At 42.4% G+C, this 22,603-nt stretch overlaps 1 protein-coding gene across 1 annotated transcript in view; it reads left to right on the top strand.

Moving 5' to 3' along the window:
• ELOB (elongin B) overlaps positions 1–22,217 on the top strand; it is a 45,095-nt gene extending 22,878 nt beyond the window's left edge. The window contains exons 2-4 of the mRNA XM_086931705.1: positions 11,344–11,478; positions 14,855–14,963; positions 21,640–22,217. Of these exons, the coding sequence (XP_086787831.1) occupies positions 11,344–11,478; positions 14,855–14,963; positions 21,640–21,752 (357 nt within the window). The 3' untranslated portion in view covers positions 21,753–22,217. The remainder of the gene's footprint in view (positions 1–11,343; positions 11,479–14,854; positions 14,964–21,639) is intronic.
• The last annotated feature ends 386 nt before the right edge of the window (positions 22,218–22,603 follow it).

The following is a 22,603-nucleotide window of genomic DNA, read 5'->3' as shown; positions in this document are numbered from 1 at the left end:
AACTGATAGGCCGCCTGGTGGTGCTGTCTGCCATCAATGTGGTCGGAGTGGCTCGCATTTAAGTCGTGGGGTGCGGGTGTTCTAGAGATTGGCAAGCGGGAAAAAAACAGCGCGCACAACCAAAACTGACCCAATCAATGCCTGACTCCCGCCCAGTACTGCTCCTGAGTCCCGCCCACCACCGACAACAGTCCTGACCTAAGGGCCGTGCCCTCGCGATGCTGCGCGGCCATGGCAGCCATGATAACCCAGAGTCCATGAGAACCTGTATGTATCGTTATTATGCTTAATGAATGCAGCCAGCAATTGCTTTGCTCCGGACCTCCGGCTCACATTCTCACAAACTCCTGAATCAACGGAAGCACACTGGAGTCAGGAGACCCAGAGCGCCAACTCCGAGTCAGAGTCAGTATTGCACCAGGTCATCATATGTGACGACGTGCAGTCGTGCTGATGCGTGCAAAGCGGAAAAAATAACACTTACATAGCAGCTCACACGGCACTGGCAAACCTTTCTTACCTGATCGCTTCGTGGGAACTTAAATCTTGCAGCCAACTCCAGCAACAGACACTTCTAAAAAGAACAAAACAGGCCGGCACAAAAAAAAATAGCACCCACCCACCGCCGCGATGACGATCAGAAAAGGGTGGAGAGGGAAGAAATCGCGGGAACGCCCACGAATCTGGTCCGGCCATGACGGACAGATCTCTGTTCCAATGGCTAGCCTCCATTTATGGAGCTAGCCAATGGAACAGAGGGCGGATTCCCAAGCCACATAGTATTCTCATTAGGTTTTCGCCTGCGTGAAAAGCTGCGCAGTTTTCACTTAGGCGAAACCTAAAAACATTATTCTCATGTGAAGCAAAACACTAAACATTTATAATAATGTGTGCCATGTGCAAAGGCAGCAGAAAGGAAAAATGGCGTTTAAACTTCTAATAAGCTCATGCCAACTTAACACCGTGTAAATGCAAGGCTCATCCCCATGACATGAAGAACTTGGCACGAGGTGATTCAAAATCATATACATAACCCTGGAAGGTTAAGTGTGTTGTCTTTTATCGACTAAATAAATGCTCCTTGAAGAGGTCTTTCCTGAACTGCAGGAGCAGTTGATAACAACTGATGTTTTAGGAGATGTGTTCTGTTTTCTCATTTGCTCTTCATCTCCAGTCTGGTGATGTGCAGACCTCTTTTTGAGATGCTAAGTGTTTGAACCCCTTTCGGAGGGCTACAGGCCAAGCAGGAGTTAGTGGGCCCAACTGTTGACTCCAGTCCTGGTTATGGGCAAAAGTTTTGCATAGCTTCTCCTCGCACAGCGTGACTCACTGTTTGACAGTTGACAATTTTGGAGGCCTCGAGCTCCCCTTCTTACAGTCCATTTCCAGACACTAAATGTGATTTAGAGTCCGAGTCTTTAAAGTTTGTTGGTGGTCTGCTTCAGACTGAAGTGCCCACTCCTCTGCCCTACCCCTCTCCACAAAGCAGTCTGTCACAGCAGGAGCAACTCCAAATCTGATAGCCCCACAACTCCGGCTATGGGAGGATGCCAGCTACAGTGATGTATGTATCAAAAGATTACCCCAGGGCCTCAGCCTTACACTTTGTTGCTCTTATCAGCCCCCCTTGTCCTTTCCGAAATGTGCCCAGGTCACTTCCCAGTGACATTTCTGAATCACAGAGCACCCTTTGAAGTGTACCTCCAGTGTGTCCCTCCAGCTTACAAAACTGCAGCAAGTCACAAATCTGCCTTGATGGATTCCTTTACCTCCTCTCCCCCTTTTCCACCATTTAGCCCAGGGTCTCCCAAAATGCAACCAAGAGTCTGTCATGGACCATTCACAGGCACACACCGACCCAGCACATGCATATTGCATACATGTGCTGCACAGCATTACATCCTTGATATAAATTTCCCTTTGCAGGCATCCATGCGCCCAACACATGCATATAAGATGCATGCTCTGGACAGCACTAAAATATCAGTGTATGGTACCATTCACTGGCACACATACACTCAGCACATGTGTACCACTCACACACAGTGTGTAGCGCAACACACCAAAATGATGTAGGCCAGAGTTGAGTTAAGCACATAGCATAGGAACTTTAAATGAGTGAGTCTGTAGACCTCATTCCAGTGACACAGGTAACAAGCATTGGCGTTGCCAATAGGTTTCGCATTTGGAAAGTTGGAGCTATTGGTTTTGTAAATGACATTTTATATTTATATATCGTTATTGGCATTGTCCATAACAATATATAAATATAAAATGTCATTTACAAAACCAATAGCTCCAACTTTCCAAATGCGAAACCTATTGGCAACGCCAGTGCTTTTTTTTTTTTTTTGCTTTGCACCAATGAGCGCTGCTGCAAAATGTAAACAACAAGGGACTAACAAGCCTATTCCCAAATGAAAGGCAACCATTTATTAAGGACAGTAACAGGAGCCAATTAAAAAGATGGGCAGGGAAATGGGCGGAGCTTGTATGCCATACCTCAATACAGTGCACTGTCCAGGCTCCACCTAAAAAACGACCCCTACATTTCTGTGAAAGTAAAATTGCAGAATGATAAGCTGGGTTGGGAAAAAAAAGAGCCACTAAAAAGTAGTTTTCGAATCTTGAGTGTCTACCATTGTTCAATGCGCGTGGGAGGCTCGAGTTTAACCTTATAATGCACAGAATCTGCTTATATTCACCCAAGGAGACCAGGCCTACGTTAGATGTTGGTATAAATTGTAAATTCACGAGCTTTAGTGTCAACCAGTAAGTCATGCCTCACAGCCAATGAGCTGGCTCTGCAGTGATATCATGCACTTTAAATGAAAGACTCGAGAAAAAAAATCAATGGTTTGAGCGTCCGCCTCGTGCACTATTAATGACCAGGAGATGTTATCACAGCCACGCTTCCTGTATATACTCCCTGCATATCCGCCGCTGTCTCTCTGATCATACAATCTGCAACAAATTGTAAGTCCCTTCAGTCACACACTCTGAACTAACTGGAACGGGAGACTTAGCTCCTTATAAACTTTTTTTTTTACAAATAAATTCTTTGTATGTAGAGCTTTTAATTTTTCTGTTTATATTGTGGCATTTTCTGCTCATGTCACTTTAAGACCTGCAACGACCCCCCTCGCGCGGAGAGAGGATGGTGTTTCTAGGAAATAACGCGTTACGAGGCCGTTGTCTGAGCTGCATTCCGGCTCTCTCCTCTCTGCACGCTGTGAAATGCCGCGTCCCTATACGAGATGTGTAGGACGTGATGTAAGGCGAGTGGGGGGGGAAGGCGCTCCTAGTAAAAGCAGGGAAATATTTTTGTCAACTCATCGTCTGGGGAGTGTGAGTGTCAGTCCGCCCTCCCTCCATCCCTTGTAAAGGCTTCTCACCATGTAGTGGCTGTGTTTGTCATCAGACCAGCCCCTTCCCCGCTCACCGTGTATTACCATGGCAACAGTTCTAAGGCATTCTACAGGCTGAAAAGTACTTTTGCCCCGTCAGCCTCCAAGCTGGCATTGAGGGGGGCTCAGCGCGCTCCGACTTTGCAGCGGCTTTGGAAGCGAAAAATAGAAACGAAAAAATGACAAGCTAAAACCGGGAAAGCAAGAAAAAAAAGCAGAGGGGACACGAAAAGGGAAACAGAATACAAGTGTGGGAGATTAACAGAGGGAAATAAAAAAAAATGATTGCAAAACAAAACAAGGGAAGCCGGATGGGGGCGGGAGAGCCTGATGGGAGGGCGGGAATGCGAGCGAGGGGAGAAGTGTGGCAGGCAGATGCGCGGAGGGAAGCCGGATGGGGGCGGGAGAGCCTGGTGGGGGGGCGGGATTGCGAGCGAGGAGAGAGAAGTGTGGCAGGCGGATTAGGGAGAGGAGATGCGCGTGCTTGTGTGGTCACGTGACCCGCTTTTGTGGTCACGTGACTCACATGCACTGTGAAGAAACCGCAGTGGTTCGACGAGTCGATCGAGCCCTTGAATTTTCGCCTATTACATTCGCAAGCGAATGATAATAGGCGAAACCTAAAAAGGACCTTTTCACTTTTACTGATCAATACACTGAATGCTGCCACCACTGCACTTGTGCTACTTAACTTGACTCCTGGTGAAAGCAGTAGCCCTCCACCACTATGAGGGTAGTGCTTTGGGAGCCCCTACTGCTACAAGACTACGATCCTTGAGGCAGGCCTATGTCCTTATACACACACCTTGTGTTTGTTCGCCTTTGAAAACAAAAATCGCATCAGGGGTCCATCCAGGCATCAATACAGCTGGGGCACACAGTGCGAGGGAGGCATGTCCATCACCGTGTGAGGGACTTTTCAGTCTCAATGCTTCAGTTATTTTACAATGGATACTGCAATGTTAATGTCAGAGAGAAGGCAGTTTCTTGAATGTTAGTCTAGACTCCTGTAGCAGATGTCCATCTTTTTCCTAACTTTACTTGTTGATTGTTAAAATAGTTTGTCTCAGCAGGATGGGTGTTTGCACCCTATTATGTTTCATATTCTGTCCTCCTAGGAGTTTGTTGATTCGCCCCACCCTGTTAACATTCAAAGACATCGATCAAGTCCCTATATCTGTATTTTAATTTCCATGCCTCATTCCATACTTTGCCATTTCAGTGCCCGTCCCACTGCCCAAAACTATTTCAGTTCTCACTGTCTGCAGAGAAACCCAATACCAAAAGGAACCATTGAAACTAGAACTCAATTATGGATCCCCACTTACAGTCTACTTCGGCAGTTCGGCTTCGGTCTGGTTGGTGGAACCATCATGCCCCACTGTAAGAGACCTTATAGCCAGGTCTTTGGGGTAAATTGTGGCACGCTAGCTATCTTGGACTGTTTAAGCAATTGAAACCACAAATGTGCACAACAAACAAACTTTGCATTTCCTATCTTCTCGGTATTCACCTTGAGTAAAGGCCATGTATCATAGCCAACGCAGCCAACTTTCAGATTGGACACCATTCATCATTTCAGTGAGGGCTTCTACATATGAGCCAATGCCACCAATACTATATATATTCACTGCCAATCAGGCAGTATGTAAGTATTTGCACTTCTATTGCATAATCCTAGCTAGAGAGCAGCAAATGCAGGCAGGGATTGCGGTTAGCATTCAGGAGAGAGACCATTTACATAGTGTTAAAATGTTTTGTCCTACTACTCTACCCAATGCCGTAACACACCTCCACATACAGGAATAAAACCTCCTCTAATCACAAGAAACCAAGGAACTTCCATCAATACAATGGCTTTTCAGGAGTGTTATAAGTCTAAAGAAAGTGTGTTGGGCACTTCTCAGTGAAGACGCTTACCCCATGGGATGCGTATTCCTGCTGTAGCATTTCAGCATAGTTCTGACTTGGTTGGGCTGGAAATAGGTGTCCCCTGACTTTAGTCTTGTTTTGATTGGTGTGGGAAGTTAGGCCATTCCTGTAATAAACTCTTGTTGGTGACTGCGAAGGCACTGATGTATGCCCAGCTCTCCATCAGTCTTGTGCGGACTGTTTATGGGAAGCTAAAAATGTGGTATCTACATCCTAAGAATAGTGCTATTATAAAGCAATGCATATTGCTGTGTGGTAAGAAAAATCTTAGCCAGCTAGTATGTGTCATGACTGATGTCACAATGACAGTGGCCCAGTAGGTTGAGCTAGTTAGTCTTTCTGTGGGGTGACTTTACACATGAAATAAAATGACGGGGGATACAGCTGTAGGTGAAGCTTTGGTAAGTTGAGCAATTATTAACAATAATGATTAGTATGTCAAATCTAGGTGGCACACATCGCTTGTTTGAGTTGATCAGGTGAATTGGGGTTTTATGACCACTCATTGTTTCAGTTCTTGCTTCAAAGTTTTCTGGTGACTTTATGTATATGCTAGCTGACTCGAGGGAGAGAACGGTATGTTCGAGCAGCATGTAAATGTGGATTCCTAATTATTAAAGTGACCGAGAGCGAGGATACCGCTCCACGATACAAGTAACTGCTCTGGAGTGATTTAATAACAGAACAAAGCGGCTCCTCCACTACGATTATTTTTTTCTGCCCAGGGGAAAATATAGAGCAGTTCCCTGCATAAGATATAATCATTCTTGAAAGTGGAGCATATTGTGCGTATTGCGATACCCGCTACATTAAGTTGGAAGTTTTAACAAAAGGGCGTCCCCATCAAGCCTGGGTCTTATCGATATTCTCAGTTCAAAGATAATAAAAGAGTGCAACTAGGGGAGTCTCTCTTATTAAAGCAGGTGATTGCATGAAAGTGTTTACCAAGAGACAGAGTGTTCATATAAGAGTCTTGAGAAAGATGGATTTATAAAGCTTTTCCCATTGAAACGCGTCAACGCTATATCTTGAGACACAATCCGCTATTGGGCTTTGGTGAAAGAAAGCTAATTACAGATAGCATATTTCCATGCCTTTGATGTGATATTATGACAGATGTGTAAACTGTTAAGACTGATTTTTTTTCTGTCTAGCCCTTGTTTTTTCACTCTTTGTTTTCATGCGTATTGTGATTTTATTAATTTTTGTGATATTAAGTGCATTGATTGATGGGTTATTCCCGTGTTTTCAATGAGAACTTTTTACTATGTGAACAATAAATATATGTGATTTTTTTTATACTAAGTTTTGAAGTGGTTTCCCGATTATATATGGTCCAATTTCGGAATGTGTGGATAGTGAGGAATGTGAAATGAGTGCATACGGGTGAGCGATATTTGAGAACCGGTTCTACTCTGTAATGAAATTTACCCAAGGGGATCTTTCTTTTCTCACTAATAAAAATCTTAGCCAGCTAGTATGCGTCGTATCCAAACGTAAAGCAGCCACAAACTATTTTGATTAACTTTTCAGACTACAGGGACAAGGAACCGATTCGATCAGGTGCTATTCATTAGAAGGCATTTGTATTGGAGGATGGCTCAAATGTTCAGAATTATTTTTTTCTTATTTCTCTATTGCGGCAGCTCTACATAGGAGAGAATTTAAGGACATGATTGGGGTGTTTAAATTGTCCGGAGCACAAACTGTTATTTATCAGAAATCAAAACTAAAAGGGCTTTTATAAGAGTCAGTTTTTAGGTGCTTTCCTCAGGTACAGAGGCTAATGATTTGCTAAAACTGGTTCAGATGAATTCAGTTGAAGGGGGTCCTTGATATGTGATATGATTAAAATACTACAATTTTACTTGGTTGTTGACTTGGTTTTCTATTTATTGTGAGGGTTAGTTGGAGTGAGGGTTCAGCGGTCAGTGGCGGCTCCTCCGCTATGGCAGAGGCGCAACACCCCTCTGCTTTGATGCAGTGAAGTACAGGAAAAATAAAATGATCACTCAATGTTACCATTTTATTTTTTCCTGCTGCTGCAGCTTTGTGGGTGGTGCTGATCTCATCTCCGAGCAGGGGAGAGGAGTTGTGGGCGCACACTGTAAGTGCGCATGACTATTTTGGTCGGCTTTCTCGGGCCGGCCAACCAGTCGGGCATGTCCTGGGTGGAGAACATGCTCGGGTTCCCATTCCCTAGCTGAGCTCCGAACCACAGCGCTCAGACATCTCAACGCTGCAATGAAGCGTTGTGATTGACTCAGGTGCTTCCTGTTCCAGCCCGACGCGGAGGAGAGATGTTGTGATAAGGTAAGTTGATTTTGTTTTTTTTTAACACCCCATGGCCACCCGATCCGTGACAGCCACCACTGTATGCAGAGCAACTCCAGGGTGTCCATCAATTGGGGAGTGAATAGTGCAGAAGGGTGTCGTTGTGGGGTTTCCTTCTTTGTTTGGGAAGGGGTGATGGGCCTTGGGGGTAGTTCTGGGGATGTTGGGTAGGTGGTGGGCCTGAAAGATGGGAGGTGGGCAGGGTGATGGAGGGGGCTGCATGCATTAGTATCTGGCAGGTTGAGACTGGTTTGATCAAATCTAGAGATATCAGATGGAACTTTGATAGGACTCTTCTATTGGATGAGAGCTGGAAAAACGCTATCCGTTTTTTATAGAAGAGTTTTTCAGGGCCAACAGTAACTCTTCCTTCATGTTAATTATCTGGGAAGCCTTTAAGGCATGTTTTCGTCGCCAGATTTATTTTAAAGAAAAAAACAAGTCTATTCTCACAGACCAATTTTCAAGGAAATGCAAGATAACAGAGAAGGAAATCAGGATGAGTACAACCAAAGTCCTGTTACTGCTTAAATGAGAGAACTGTGATCAGGGAGCATATGAGAAGGTTGAAAATGTGAATCGTGCCTTGGCATGATCTGTAAGATTTAGAGCCAATGGGATAATCGAGGTGATGGATCCAGTCACTAATTTGTTTACTTCTTATAGAGAGGCTATACAAAGAATTATTTTTGAATCCATATTCTGCTCTTTATTAGACTCCCACGGAGACAATCGGCAGCTGCTCCAAATCCAATTTCCCATTTCTCGACCGAACAACAAGATAGTTTAATTAAACCAATATTAGAAACAGAGTTTTCTGAGGCCTTGGCCTTCATGGCTAATGCGGAGTGAGCAGGCATTGGTGGTATTCCAGTTGGGTTTTAGAAGGAAATTGCCCAACTCTTTCAAAGATTTCTTGATTAAACATTTTAATGAAATCATGTCCAGTGGTTCTATATCTATATCCTTTACTGAATCCATTGTATTAAGTTTAAAAATCAAAAAGATAAACCATCTCTTAATCCTAACTGTTATAGGCCAATTCATTTGTTAAATGCAGACTAATTAATTTTGATGAATATCTTAATGAATATGCTCCTGCTGCACAGAAATGTATTCTTGGCAAAAAGAACGGGGTTCTTCCTTACAGGGCAATGGTAATTAATACTGTCTGATTAAGGCCATTAATTATTTTGTGACCAATAAATTCTGCTTTGTATTGCTTTGAAGGAGTATGTTCCCATTGCAATTATGGGTCAGTGGGTGCCTACTCGACCTTATAGATTTCTTGGGCTGTTTGTATGGTCCAATATTAGACCTTTTTAAAGTTAAATTAATGTGCCTCGCTGTGTATTGTTAAGAGATTGTTAGAGCAATGCCATTTTCTACCTTTGTCAATTGGTTGAGTTGCCTTAATTAAAATGTCGATCCAGCATTCTTGTTTTTATTTTCTAATGTCCTGATTAAGCTCAGTAAGAACTTTTTTAGGAAGATTGATTGCTTAATTAGAAAGTTTATTTGGAAACAGCAGCGCTCATGTATCAATTTGACCATCATTAAATTAAGCAGAGGAGGAGAGTTTGGTGCTACCTGATTTTTATCTTTATCAGGTTGCCTTTGACTATCGCGTTCATCTATGTGCTGAACTCATTAATGTATTTTTAAGGGCAATGGTTTAGGAGTTAGAGCTTCATTTTTTTTCTTTATATACGGAATTGCCCCAAACTAGGTATAAAGTTGTAAAAGAAATGATTTTCCAAAAAAATTATATTGGTGTACAGTAATAATATACTTGGTTGCCGCTGCTTTTGGTTATTTGCAGGATTGTAGTAGTCTGGGTTAAAGGTCCTGGAATATGTAATTACACTTTTGAATAGACACAGGTTTGGAATATAATCGGGTTTTATAATTAATGGTAGGTGGGATATTTGGTAACAGTTAGCTATCCAGGACTATGAGAGCACTTCTGTTCTTTGGCTCAGTGTTGCACAAATTTCCAGGTTCTGCAGGACTTTAACCATGATTATAGACCTGTTAATTTGTATTTTTTTTAAAATATTATGGTAGGGTTCAGCAGCTGGTACCGGAGGATTCAGGAATAAATTACTCCCAAATACATAAGATAACATCAGTTATGGGGTGTGTCATTTCCGACATGAGTGGTTTGATATTTCCATTATGGTCTTAAACTGTTTAGAGCAGCAACATTTAAACAAACAAATTTTGCTAGATGGACGCTTTGTTATACCCCCAATGTTGGAATAAATGTTTTCCTAATGTTTCTAATAAGTGTTTTAGATGTACTACAATGTACAAGGAGATTGGGCTTCTATTATGTTTACCTAGCCAGTTTTGCAACTGTTCTAGGACCAGATATTTTGTTTTAGAACTCAATAGTTATCAAAAAGAGGGATACTGGACTTACTAGTAGTTTTGGCTTGCTTGGCAATCATGAGGCTTATGGGAGGTCAGAACAAATGTTTACGTTTATTAGCGGTCTCAATTGTAAGATCACCCATTTTACAATTTTGTAAGACTTCTAGGTGTCCATTTGCTCAATAGCAAGCTAAAATGACCCATGTGTGACAGATGGAATATGTTTATGCCAAGAGGAATAATCAATTGCAAAATGTGAACAGTTGTGGCGGGTTCTTTCCCCGCTGATCAAGAGGGTGAACAGTTGTTTACAAGAGATGTGGGGCCATGCACTTGCACTCTTGGATTTGTCTCTGTATTTTTTAGAATGTCCTGTTTGCTCAGTGATCCCTGTACTTTATTGACATCTTTGCACTATTTACAACTGCACTTAGTTTCTAATTGCATGTTTAACGCATAGATGGATTTTGTTGGCCTCTTTTGGGCAAATAGAAGTATTATTTTTGTGTGACTGTTTTACTCCTGGAAGTGGTATTATAAGATTTGTATCATAAACCTATTTATAGTTTTCAATCCTTGTATTAGGTGATCATTCTAGGCAGTCCAGATCGTAACAGTAATTCCTTTGTCTCTTGGGGTTAAATTATTGGGATATCAAGGAGGGATTAGCTAATATCTATCTGTGCTATAAAATATTCTCTGCATTGTCTATTTATTGGGTATGTGTGCTAAATAGGTGGCTGTATGATTATTGAACCATCTAAATATTATTATATAAAACAAGTGACGGACACAAAACCCAGTTATTCACGTTTATCAAACACTCTTAACTGATAATGAAAACTCCAGTTGGAATTTTACTCAACTGTGGTCTAAAGTCTGCACTTGTGTGGTGTCTGTTCAGGAAGCTAAATGTGCTTTTGTGCATAATTAAGGTCTTTGAAATTAGAGGGTCGGTGTATAGTGAGGAATAATTCTACTATCTTGGGCCTTCTAGATTTGTGTATACACTGTAGCTCTGTTCTCTTTTGTCTTCAAACATACAATTTGTGTTGCATGAGCATCAGAGAGCAGGTTAATCGGGAGCAATAGCCATTCCTTCAGGGCTAATGGGGCCAATTAACTTTTCAGTGGTTCATTCTAGATAATAAAGGACACTTTCTGTTCGAGCTACACATGTTATTCATTGGCAGTGCTTTCCTACAACATTGCTTGTGCCTTTTTAATTTTATAAAGCATAGAGCACATTCAGCACAAGACTTTATCACCAATCCCTTCTCCTTTTCTGCTACAGGATGTCTTTCTTATGATCCGCCATCAGAAGACGACCATCTTCACAGATGCCAAGGAGTCCACCACGGTTTATGATCTGAAGCGGATTGTGGAGGGTATCCTGAAGAGGCCCCCTGAGGACCAGCGACTATACAAGGTGACTTGTGACTGAGCTGGGCTCCACATTTTGTGTATTTTTACCCTTGAGCTCTTTTAGAAAAACACCCGTTACCTTGGGCTGATAAAATAAAATGTATTGCCTTACAATTTGAGGGGGGAATGTGGGTGGCTATCTTCCAACCCCATTCTATGTTGGGAAGCCATGAAATGTTAATGAAATTGGAGTGAACTATTTCTGTGCAATTTGACAGGACCGTGGTGACTTACTTTAACGCTATATACTTTTGCATCTCTTGCTTTGAACAATAAGCTGCTGGGGTGAAACTCATCTGCATTGCTGGTGCAAGTTGTTTTCAGTGAAAGGAACCAAACGTGGCGGTGTTGATGTGCAAAGTAGCGGGCTCCTAGTTAAACACATGCCTCTGATGTGTCTGGTCATCCCAGTTAATGGTTTATGACTCCCAGGGCAGCTCTGACAGCAGCAGCCTTCTTAAAACCAGATTCAGCAAATAGTAGGAAAGTGTTGTCCTTAGCAAACATTTCTCTAAAGATTAAACTGGAGGAAAGGGGAGGTTGAGTCCTGTCTGCCTGCCATGGTAGTGACATTATTATGCGTCTGTTTGTTTCTCGCAATGATCTGCTAGCCTGCTGTAAAACTAAACCCCCACTAAAGAAATGAACCCATGTGGAGCATGGAAAAGGATGGAGCAGCTATCATAAAAATGTGAAAGCTGTAGTATGTTAATTGCGGCACCTAGGGCTGGGTAGCAGAGCCAGACCTCAAAGACCCGGCTGTGACAGGGACAGCTGTTAAGTTAGTCGGAGGCTGGCCTGAAGAACACCTGTGTTGTCAACTGTCCACCTCGTGCAACTGTGAACTCTGCAGATCCCCCCCGGCGGTTCAAGTGGTGCAGCTTCAGTGGAGCTGGACACCTAACAGGACGATGTGTGGCATCTACCTAAGGAGGCGGTGCAGCCGTGGCTCCAGCAGTTCTAAAATTAATAGAACTAGTAGTAAAGATCCAACTGATCATCGACTATTCAGTGGCAGCAGGCAGATACTGACTGCATATTGAACTCTGTATGCTGAGGGCTGAATAAACAAGGTGACTCTACCAGCAGAATATTCACTCAAGCTGAACTTGCAGGTGTGGTTCTTTGGTAATCCTGATGTTGGAAAGGGGTGCTACTGATTGGTGAAGAGTAATTAACAAGTGTCAGGCAAGCACCAGTTGTTTGGACACTCGCTGAATGACAATCTGGGTCTGCACGGTAATATTGGTGATTTGTCCCCTGCTTGCATACCTTTACTAACACAGGTTTTCTGGCAATAGTCATGACAGGCTTTGGAGACAGAGGAAACAGGCATGTGAACAGCACTCAGTGTTCAGGGGTGAACACCCGGAAGCAATCATTATGAACGAGGATAGTACAGACTCTTCACGGATACAAAAACGATTTTACTAGACCTAAAGATGGGCATCAAAGCTATTGTTAGCAAGATCAATACAGTTAAAGCGTGTATGGATCATCTAAGTAAATAGCTGAAACACCACAATGAGTAAGTTCTCATAGAACCCATAGTGTGTCCTTTGGGTTCTTCCTCATGTTACAGGACAAGGAAGGATGTTGAAGTGGGAATGGAGACTACTCTGCTGACCATATTTCTATGATTTACAGAATATCAATAAGGCTTTCTATGGTGTCGTGGATATTAAATATCTTCTTGCTTGCTGATCTATCAGGTTGGGTCTATTTATGAATCTGAAGAATATCTATTACTGCACTTCCGTCAATAATATGAGGAGGTAGTTACTGTTTATGCCCTTAGGTGTTCTTTACTGGTTAAGTAAGTTGGTGTGCACGTAGATTGATTACCTGTTGCCAACCACCAAAAACAGTTCTTTTTCATTGATCTCAAAGTTTGATGAGAAGCAAGAAAAAAAGATTGGAGATAATTTTCCTTTCTGACTCTAGCCTGTAGGTGAAAGAAGACTACAAAGCATGTCGCTTTATGAGCAATACTAAGCTGCTAAATTAATAGAAGTAGTTAGTAACTTATTTCATTATGGTATGCTGTTTACGAGTAAAGGTGATCTCAGGAGAGCAGAGGTGGCTATGCTGAAAATGCCAGCATAACACAGTGAAGTTAACATATCGCTCATGAAGCTTAAAGAGAAGTGATTTCACATTCTACTGCAGTGTATCCATTTAGCATTGGATACAGGACATTAGAACCGCAGGGTTTATGACACCATCTTTATATATTGATCCACTAATGCTAAATTTGTCTGGAGCTGTTAGGTTTAGTTATCTCTCAAAAGTTAATTAAGTAGAAATGTCACTACAATTATTTATTGATGCACACCAATTAAATGTGTGTTTGGAGGCTAGCATGAGTGTTCAGATATGTAAGACTGGTGAAAGTTACTTTTGAAAACAGTTAGAGACGTTGCTCACAGGCTGCTGGAAAGTGCGCTTTTCTTAAGGGGAATGTAGGAATATGTTGCCCGTTTCCTTTTCCAGTCTAGCCAAGGTCCTTGTAGGAAGCTTTTTGGCAGAAGGGACTAAGCCTTTCCATCTTTTTACCCTCCCCTTCTTCCCTGCCTCCCTCCCCAGTGATATGTTTCAGTGAATCTGATTAGAGCTTCCACCACATAGTTCGTTCAGGTTTATTAAGCACATCTTGGCCGGTTTAAACACCAGAAATGTACTGGGACACTTTACAGAAAATAAACTCAACAAGGGACTGAAAAAGAGTACATGAACTAAGTAAAGTGAAAAAATACTCCCATTGTTGGAGATTGGGAAGGGATTTGTTATCTATTGGACTGTCGGTGGAGGGCGGTTTAAAATGGATCTAGTTGAAAAGTATGCAGTCTGGGCATTTATAATAGAGGGGTTTGCTTCAAAAGTTGCTATCTAGGGGCAGTTGAGGTGTTGAGTCATGTGGTTTGATGCACAGGTTTGAGAATAGACTACACTAATGATTGTAGATTAGGTAATTAAACGGTTCCCAGAGCAGAAACACAACTCAAAATTGCTAACTGGTTCAGGTGCCTTCAAGAGAGCAGCACTTGAGACCACGTGCTCAGAAAGTAGAATTGCTGAAAGTAGGGGCTCCTCGGCAAAGAGTCACTGGAACTGAAGGTCAAGCATTTTGCTGCTTTTGCTTAAATGATGTGTGGTTTGAGGTGGCAGTGAGTTTTTGTGGTGTTTTGGAGAATCTTAGTGTTTGGAATTTGTCTGTGGGAATGGGTATTGGGTAAATGTGGGGTTGAGAGGCAAGACTTGTTGGGTGAAGGGCTTTGTTGGCCATACATGTTGGACAGTGGGGGTTATTGTTACAGTGGATGTGGAAGATACATCACTCAAGGTCTTCTCCTCTTCTTCCTGGCTGTTTCCTCCAATAGGATGACCAGCTCCTGGATGACAGCAAAACACTGGGAGACTGTGGCTTCACCAGCCAGACTGCCCGGCCACAGGCCCCGGCTACCGTTGGGCTTGCCTTCAGAGCCTCAGGTACGTAGCTCTGGCACCCTGTCTACTTCAGGCCTTCCCTGTTCTAGATCTGCCATCCCAGTCTTGTATGGACCTGGCACCCCTGCAGTGGACCAGGCACACTCCTGCACTCAGTATGTCCTAAAGTATGTCAATATGTTTATTCCCATTGAAGTGTACACTAAACTGAATGGCCTTGATACAGATTCTGTGGGATCTGAAAGAGTTCTCATGTTAACCTATGAGCTTCGCATGACTGTTTCTAACCTGCTCCACCAAGGTTTTCTGATCTCTGAGAAATCCGGTAAAAGCTGCCTATTGTCTTGGGATCCCCTAAAAATATTTGTGGCTCCTTTTTAAGAGATTGGGAGAGGGTAGTGAACACTGGTTTGTTGGATGGAAAGACACCAATGAAAGTATGGGATGAAATGTTTTAATGGAAGGGTTAGAGTATCTCGTTAAGGTTCTCGATTTCAGAGTCCGCCTAGAATTTTCATGAGGTGTGACGGCCTTGTGCCTAAGTAGACGTCAGCTGTATGATCTCACCTCCGAGCCAGAGAATCCAGTCCAACGCCCAACAATTTTGAAGCTCTTGTTTTTATACCTGAAGAGTGTTTTCTTAACATTGCAAGTTCCAAACCAGCTCCCTTTCCTTCATCGCAGGCCTCTAAAATACTCCAGCACTAGGAAGCACTGTACTCTTCTCTAGATTCTTTTCATTGCGGCATAGTTTAGAAATCATGTGTTCGAAATTGTGTGCTCATTAGTGCCTTAGTTGGGAGTGGCCACAATGGTTTCATGGTTTTTCTTATTTTTTACAGAAATGCTACAGTTGCTGCTTTATCAGTTCATTCATCCAAGTTTTTGAGAACCTTGGACTAGGAGCTCAATTGCTTCTAAGGGTGCCTATTTTTCTACCTTGCTGTGCTGCCTTATAAACCTCTCTTTGCATTGTTCTCTCTCCTCTATTCCTCTTTGATGGGCTCATCACTTCCTATTTCGTGAGCGCTCATGCTGCCCATCTGTGCTGTTCTCTTCCGCCTTAGGTGCCTCTGTTGGGATGCATCCCAACCCTCCTATCCCTCCTCCCATATGTTAAATTCTGCTCCAGCTCAGTCCACCCTTGTGTAAGCCCTTCTGTTTTACCTCCAATGACTGCATGACTTCTTCCCACCATAAGTTCTCACCATTTAGTGCATGTTCACGGTTTGCCCTCATCTCTGTTCCTTGGCCCAATTGGTTCCTCTGAGTGTGCACATCCAGGCCATTCTCTTAATTGAATCCCTCCCAATTCATCTGAAGGCTCGCACTCTGTTTTGCATCCTCTGAGGACCCACCCTGGGTCAATGCACTTGTCTGGCACTTTTCTTCCATGATCACCCTTGCCTCTGTTCCTCCCTGCCCCACCATGTTTCTTGCTTGATATCTGTGTGGTCCTCCCAGTTTTTTTCTTCTTAAAGTTGTTTAAATATGATGGTTTTATGAGGTGTACTGCCTCCCCAGCCATCTCCCATTCGTTCCAAACCCTGATCCCAGGGATCATCTGTGATCTTCCACACAATCTGTCCTATTTTATTTTTCTCCTCCTGAGCCTTTTATATAACCGTGGTTCATTGCACCTTGAACCCGACCCTCTTGAAGCATTGGCACCCTCTTGTTTTTAATTTTTTGTTTCAAACTTCCATCTCTCGTCTGGAAACCCTGAAAAAGTACACCCTCCCCTCTTGCCCCGCTCAATCATTCTTTTTGTCACTTTCTGAATTTCTGCCTCAGGTGCTGCATCACTAAGGTTTGTTGCCCCGTGCCTCTAAATGTATTGCTCTTTTTTTTTTCTTCTGAATCTCGACTCTACAAATTTAAACCCTCTTCTTGCTTGGCTTTTCCTTTAAATCCCTTGTTTTGTCTGCTCATAAGCCCCTCTTAGTTCCCCGTATTACCTATTATTTCAACGTTTTGCAATCCACCACCATCCGCTTAATAAACCCTAGAATTTTCCCATCCTAGTCTTCTATCCATGCATGTGCCTCTTGGTTCCATTTCCTCCCCGTGTTAATTTGATTGCATAGGTCTTCATCTTCTCCATCACAAGATCTTCAGTGGTGTTTGTGAATTCTATTGTTTCGCCAATGTTCGCGATTCTGGCACACTGACGTTGTAGGGATGCAACAGCTAGGCAGACACAGCTATCCCAAAGACTTCAGGTCTTTGCATCTTGCTGGCAGCTTACTTTTTGGCTCTATGCACTTAGGTTTGGATTCATTTTATGGGCCGAGTAGATTCATATGGCCAATGCCAATTTACAAACGCCTGAAATTTACGGTAACCCTTTTCAGTTCAAAGTTTGGCATTCTTACTCAAATCTGCATAGATACATGTCTGCTGTTGCACAATGTCAGTGGCCTAAAGTAAACAATTTCTTCCTATCCGGTCGGTCTTGCTGGTCACAGGATGGCCACGTCACCATATAGTGTCACTGGATCCCGAGAACAGTAACAATTGTGGCAATTCCACCTCTTTTCCTGTGCAAATGTTTCACTGATAAGGATAATTCATAGCTCCAAATCGTGGGAAAGTATCCTTCAGAGGTGATGTTTTCATAAAATGCTGAGCCCTGTTTAGTCCAGTGGCTTGACACATTGATGGATTGCATTCCACGAGTTGTCTCTACTGACTGCATCTTTGTAGTTTGCAATATTTATTATGAAAAGATACCTTCAATAGATGTTCTGCACTAATCTGTGTGATAAAGGAAAATAAAGCACGTGTTGAACAGTGTACTGTTACACACTCTCCTCTATGGCCATATTGTTGAATGCCTACTTTCTGTGGTGGCAAACAAAAAGAGTGATTGAAAGAATGCCTTGAATTAATGTCCACGGTTGGTGATTACTTTAGGACACATTGCTATCGAGTGACATGGCAGATGACAGCCTGCATCCAGGCATATGCAAATCAGTCTTGGTCCTACTACAAAAGAACAGCCCAGCCCCAAGTATGTGACCGATTTCTCCCTCCCCCCCCCAAATGTGAGTACAGGCAACAGTAGACCACTTTTGGTCTCATTTGGCTTCATCAGGAAGTATTTTTCGAGTCATGTCACAATTGTCGCAGGACCCACAACTGGGCATACCCATCACACTTAGGACAGCTACTACATCAAAATGATAGGAGGAATGCCTGGATTAATCTCCGTCACTAATGTTTGCTTCGGCCATATTCTAGTCCATTGTTTTTCACCCGCCCTGCTATTTTAAGTAGGAAGCAGCCATATGCAGTCACTCTTGGTCATAACTCCCACCTTCTTCTAATAACAAGCATTTGTTCCTCCAACCAAATGGCATGAAGCTTGCGCTGTCTAGTATACAAGGCCCAAAAATGAGAAGCATATATACCCCAAAAAAGGAAAACCTTGCATTTTCTTATGGAAAGTGAAGGATGATGCTTTAGTTGAAGCGATTCAGCGTACATGAATTAAGTGAAGATTTCAATCCGGAACAGCTAGGATTATGAACAAAGTCATCCCCCACACCACGTCATGGCAGTTTGTTGGACCCTTTCTGCCCTCCCCTGCCTCTCCCACTCAGTAGTTCGAACTCTAACATCTCGGGCCCCCTCAGCCCCTATTTTCGCCATTTTGAGCTCTCTGATAAGGTTTTCTTCCCTTGTCAATCTTGATTCAACTGGTCCTGATCTTTGCTACTTCGGAATAGACACCCAAAAGCCATCCCTGGCTTGGACACTTTCTGCTCCTCCACAACTCTGGTACCTTGGGTGCAACATTCTGTTTATTGCTTATATATAAGACTCCTGGTTTTCCGTTTTTACTGATTTTCACAGATAATTACAGACAGAAAACGGTGTTTCCTGTCTGTATTTATTTTTAAAAGCAAAAATACAGAAAATTGTGCTTCTTGTGGATGACTCTCCATGCTGTTTTTCGTGATTTCTAGGGGCAACAGCTGAGCAGTTAGGCTGCATGGGGAGTTAAAAATAGGTTGAGATTTCCCTAAAAGCGGGTGTATGGTAACACATTTGTATTATAGTGCTCATGTTTACCTGTAGGCGTAGCGTTTTGCTATATTTGGCTGCTTAATTTGCTAACCCAACAGGCAGCAAAGTATGAGTGCATGTTTCAGTAAAAAATGCAGAAATATACCATTTTATGACTCCATATATTCTCAAAATAGAAAATAAATATGGATAAATACCAATAAGATGGGTAAAGAATAAATATGGATAAATACGGACGGATATGTTAAAAAAAAAAAAAACACCATAAACCAGGAGCCCTACTTGTATATCACTATACTTTATTCGGTGTCCCAAGCTTTAGTTTTTGTGAAGGAAGAGGTTTTGTGTCCTTAAACAACCCTTTTTTTTTTCTTTCAAATAAATCGGACACCCCGAGGAAGAGTTCTCACAGCTTTCAACATGACCATGGCAGCACTTGATTGTGGTTTCAGTGGTCACACTTAAATCTGAATGACCCAAATCATAAGTGTCCTCTCAGAACGTTTGGTTACACTACCATTGTAGGTAAATGTTAAAGTATCGTCTGTCTTGTGCTCCTCATGTTGGAGCCCAAATAGATGATTGCAGCGGTAAAAGTGGGTTCCCAAAAACTGGAAGGTTCAGTAATAGGGCTAAGTGGTGTATGGTTCTTTGTCCATTCGGGCTGGAGATACCAGGGAATTTTGCAGTAGTTTGAGCACCCAGCACCTGAGCAAATTTCCCCTGTTTCCGTTTTCTGTGTTTCTGTGAGTGTCTGTTTCACTTTTCTGAGGCTTTGAAAGCTTCTGTAGTACTCTTCTTGTGAACAAAAGGGTTCATTGACGCACTAGACAATATGTTAAATGGTTAAAAATTGTACCAATATTGTTCTTTTTTCTGTTGTATACAGGTGAGCAAATGCACACGGGCAAAAATAAAATCTTAAAACTCCAAGTGACATCACACTTTTTTTAAAGTTTGCATTACAAATGCATTAGTTTCTGATGCAGGCTTTTCGGTGGTATCGATTTCCACTATTGGAGAAGACCACACAGAACCTTTAGTTGAGTTAATCTTATTTGCATGGTTAATAAAAACCATTGCATTACAGTTCAAAAGAGCCAGATCTCCTACATAAAAATTCATTTAAACAAGACATCAGTTAAAAAAAATCCCATGATTTAGTCTGTTATTAAAACCATTTCTAACAAACTCTAGAGTTTGAGATGAAACATGTTGACGCCGTTAACGGAAAGTAAAAGCTATGACTGATAGACCCTACAGTCTGGGTTTGTTTCTAAAATGGCTCGCAGGCCTGATTGATTCTTTATGTGCGTTCCCTGTGCGTTACTAGGGCAAGTTTACCTTTATGTGAGCCCCTTTGTTCCAAACCGTAAAGTGCTGCTTGTTGGTGCAAATGAGGACCCCTTTAACCTGGTTATAGAGAGCAAATGTCATGTGCAAAAGAGCTCAATTTAAGTTAACTTGACCCCACGCCTTCATGTTCCCCCAAACAATTCAGGCAAGAAAGTCAACCTCTTGAAGTGAGAATATGAAGAGCAGTTCTACACCTTAGGCACAGATGTATGTCCTATTTCTAAAATCTGGGATTTCCATTTCTAACAAACACCAAGATCCCACCACATTTAAGTGAGGGTCTAAACATTTCTATTGCGATAGCAAAAAAGTGAGACTGAGTGCGGGACGAAGGTGGTCGACCATAAATATTCAGGAATGATGGGCAGATTAACTGCTTACTCGCCCTCTTAGCTGCACAAGTCAATTTTTTTTAATAATGTTACCGTTTAGAGATAGTAGTAGGTAGCACATGCTTGTATTTATCTGCTATGCTTTCTTCATACTTTGGTCAGTGGGAGGTTCGGTGAGGTTCTTTGGTGTGATGCCTTTCCAAGTTGGTGTTGATGGTAAGATTGTTATAATTTCTTGTATTAAAGATGATTCTTATCACGAAAATTAATGTTTAGGCATTGTTGAGCCTGAATTCTGTGCAGTTGATCCTGGTGCCTTAATGTTCTTTATCTTAGTAGTTATATTGTATGTCTTTGCCTTGGTAAAATCCGTTTAGGTTCTTGTTGCTTTATTTTGATGTCAGTGAGATCTGCAAAGCCCCTTTCCTGGTTGGTGTTAATGAGACCTCGTAATATTGTTGGCTGAGGTGGTGGTGGTGGTTGGGGGTAGGGGCAGTGCCAATAACGGTAGTTAGTGGTGAGAATGTAAACGTCTCAGTTGTCTGTGAGGTCATATAATGCTCTTGTCAATAGGAATGGTCTGTAAATGTCTTGATAGGTGTTATCTTTCCTAGTTGGGATCAACAGTGAGATCTAGTGAGTGGTTATTACCTTCAAAAAGTACCACTGTTCTAAGCTTGTATGTAGGTGGGGTTGGTGCCCATTGTGACTATTTTTGGGTCATAGCTTAATCATTGGCATTAGTGATGATAGCTGTGCTTTTGTCTACTGTGACAGCAGTAGACTTTTTGTTTTCTGGCATTGGCATATTGCAGGTACTTCTTGAGATGTTGTACTAGGCTGGGCACATGAAATGTTAAAGCAATTGGTTATAGTTGTCTCCGTATGAAGCATGTTAGTCTGTTTTTAGTTATTGTGGGAATACCAAAATGTTTGATGGCTGGAAAAGGGTGGGTGCCTCATTTCCAATGTTTAACTTATTTCTTGTCTTCTCTCAGACGATTCCTTTGAGCCGCTACGCATAGACACCTTCTCGAGCCCACCAGAACTGCCCGATGTCATGAAACCCCAGGACTCCAGCAGCAGCGCCAATGAACAAGCTGTGCAGTGAGGGGGCATCCGACGGAGAGGAGAGATCCGTCCTCCATACAGTTCCTCCCACTCTCGCACCTGTTCCCTTCTTTCCTGTACCCCATCACCCTCCTCCCTCTACCTTATCTACCCACCATTGCGCTGAAGTGGACTCCACCCTTCACCTTTCACCCTATGTAGTGGCCGAGGGAGCATGGGAGTGCGTATACCAAGGCTCATTAAAGATGCACGTTTATTAGCCGCGTGTGTTGGACTCAAAAACGGTGACGGCGTCTCTGTAGAAAAAGCTACTATTTGACAAAGGTTCTTTTTTGTTTTTGAAAGTATTTTTTTTTCTTTTTTGCTCAATAAAGGTTTGTCCTGTTTTTCTTTCTTTCCCTTTTTTCTCTTTAATGAAAGGGCGCAGTTGTGTGTCCTCCCTGCAACCCTGACAACTCTGTACTCTTAAGTTAAGTTTGGAAAAAAATACACGTTTTTAATTTAACATTTGGATTGTCTTTTGTGCACTTTGTCATTTATTTGTTTGTTTGTTTGAGTGAATTTGTAATTGTAAGTTGATGGACTTGGTAAATGGACCTCTGGTTAATTTGAAAACTGACATACATTATGAATAATGACCAGTTGCAGGGAGCCATTGAATTTTATGTGTTACAGGTATCAGCAGAATAGTGAGTCACTGATCTATCTAGCCATGAAAATTTGTTTCAATGTACACCTTTTATTTTTATAGGTAACTAGCAGCCCATCCCGACATTGTTCGGGTACGAATTGCTGCCGGCCAGTAGTATATTGTTTTGTAGGATTTCGTTTTGATAGCATGTCTTATCTGTGACAGCCCTGTGAAACGCTCCGATTCACAGAGCACTTCTG

This window comes from Lissotriton vulgaris, chromosome 7 (assembly GCF_964263255.1).
Source record: "Lissotriton vulgaris chromosome 7, aLisVul1.2, whole genome shotgun sequence".
Lineage (NCBI taxonomy): Eukaryota > Metazoa > Chordata > Amphibia > Caudata > Salamandridae > Lissotriton > Lissotriton vulgaris.
The sequence above is the reverse complement of the archived record's forward strand: the minus strand, read 5'-3'. Positions and strand labels throughout refer to the sequence as shown.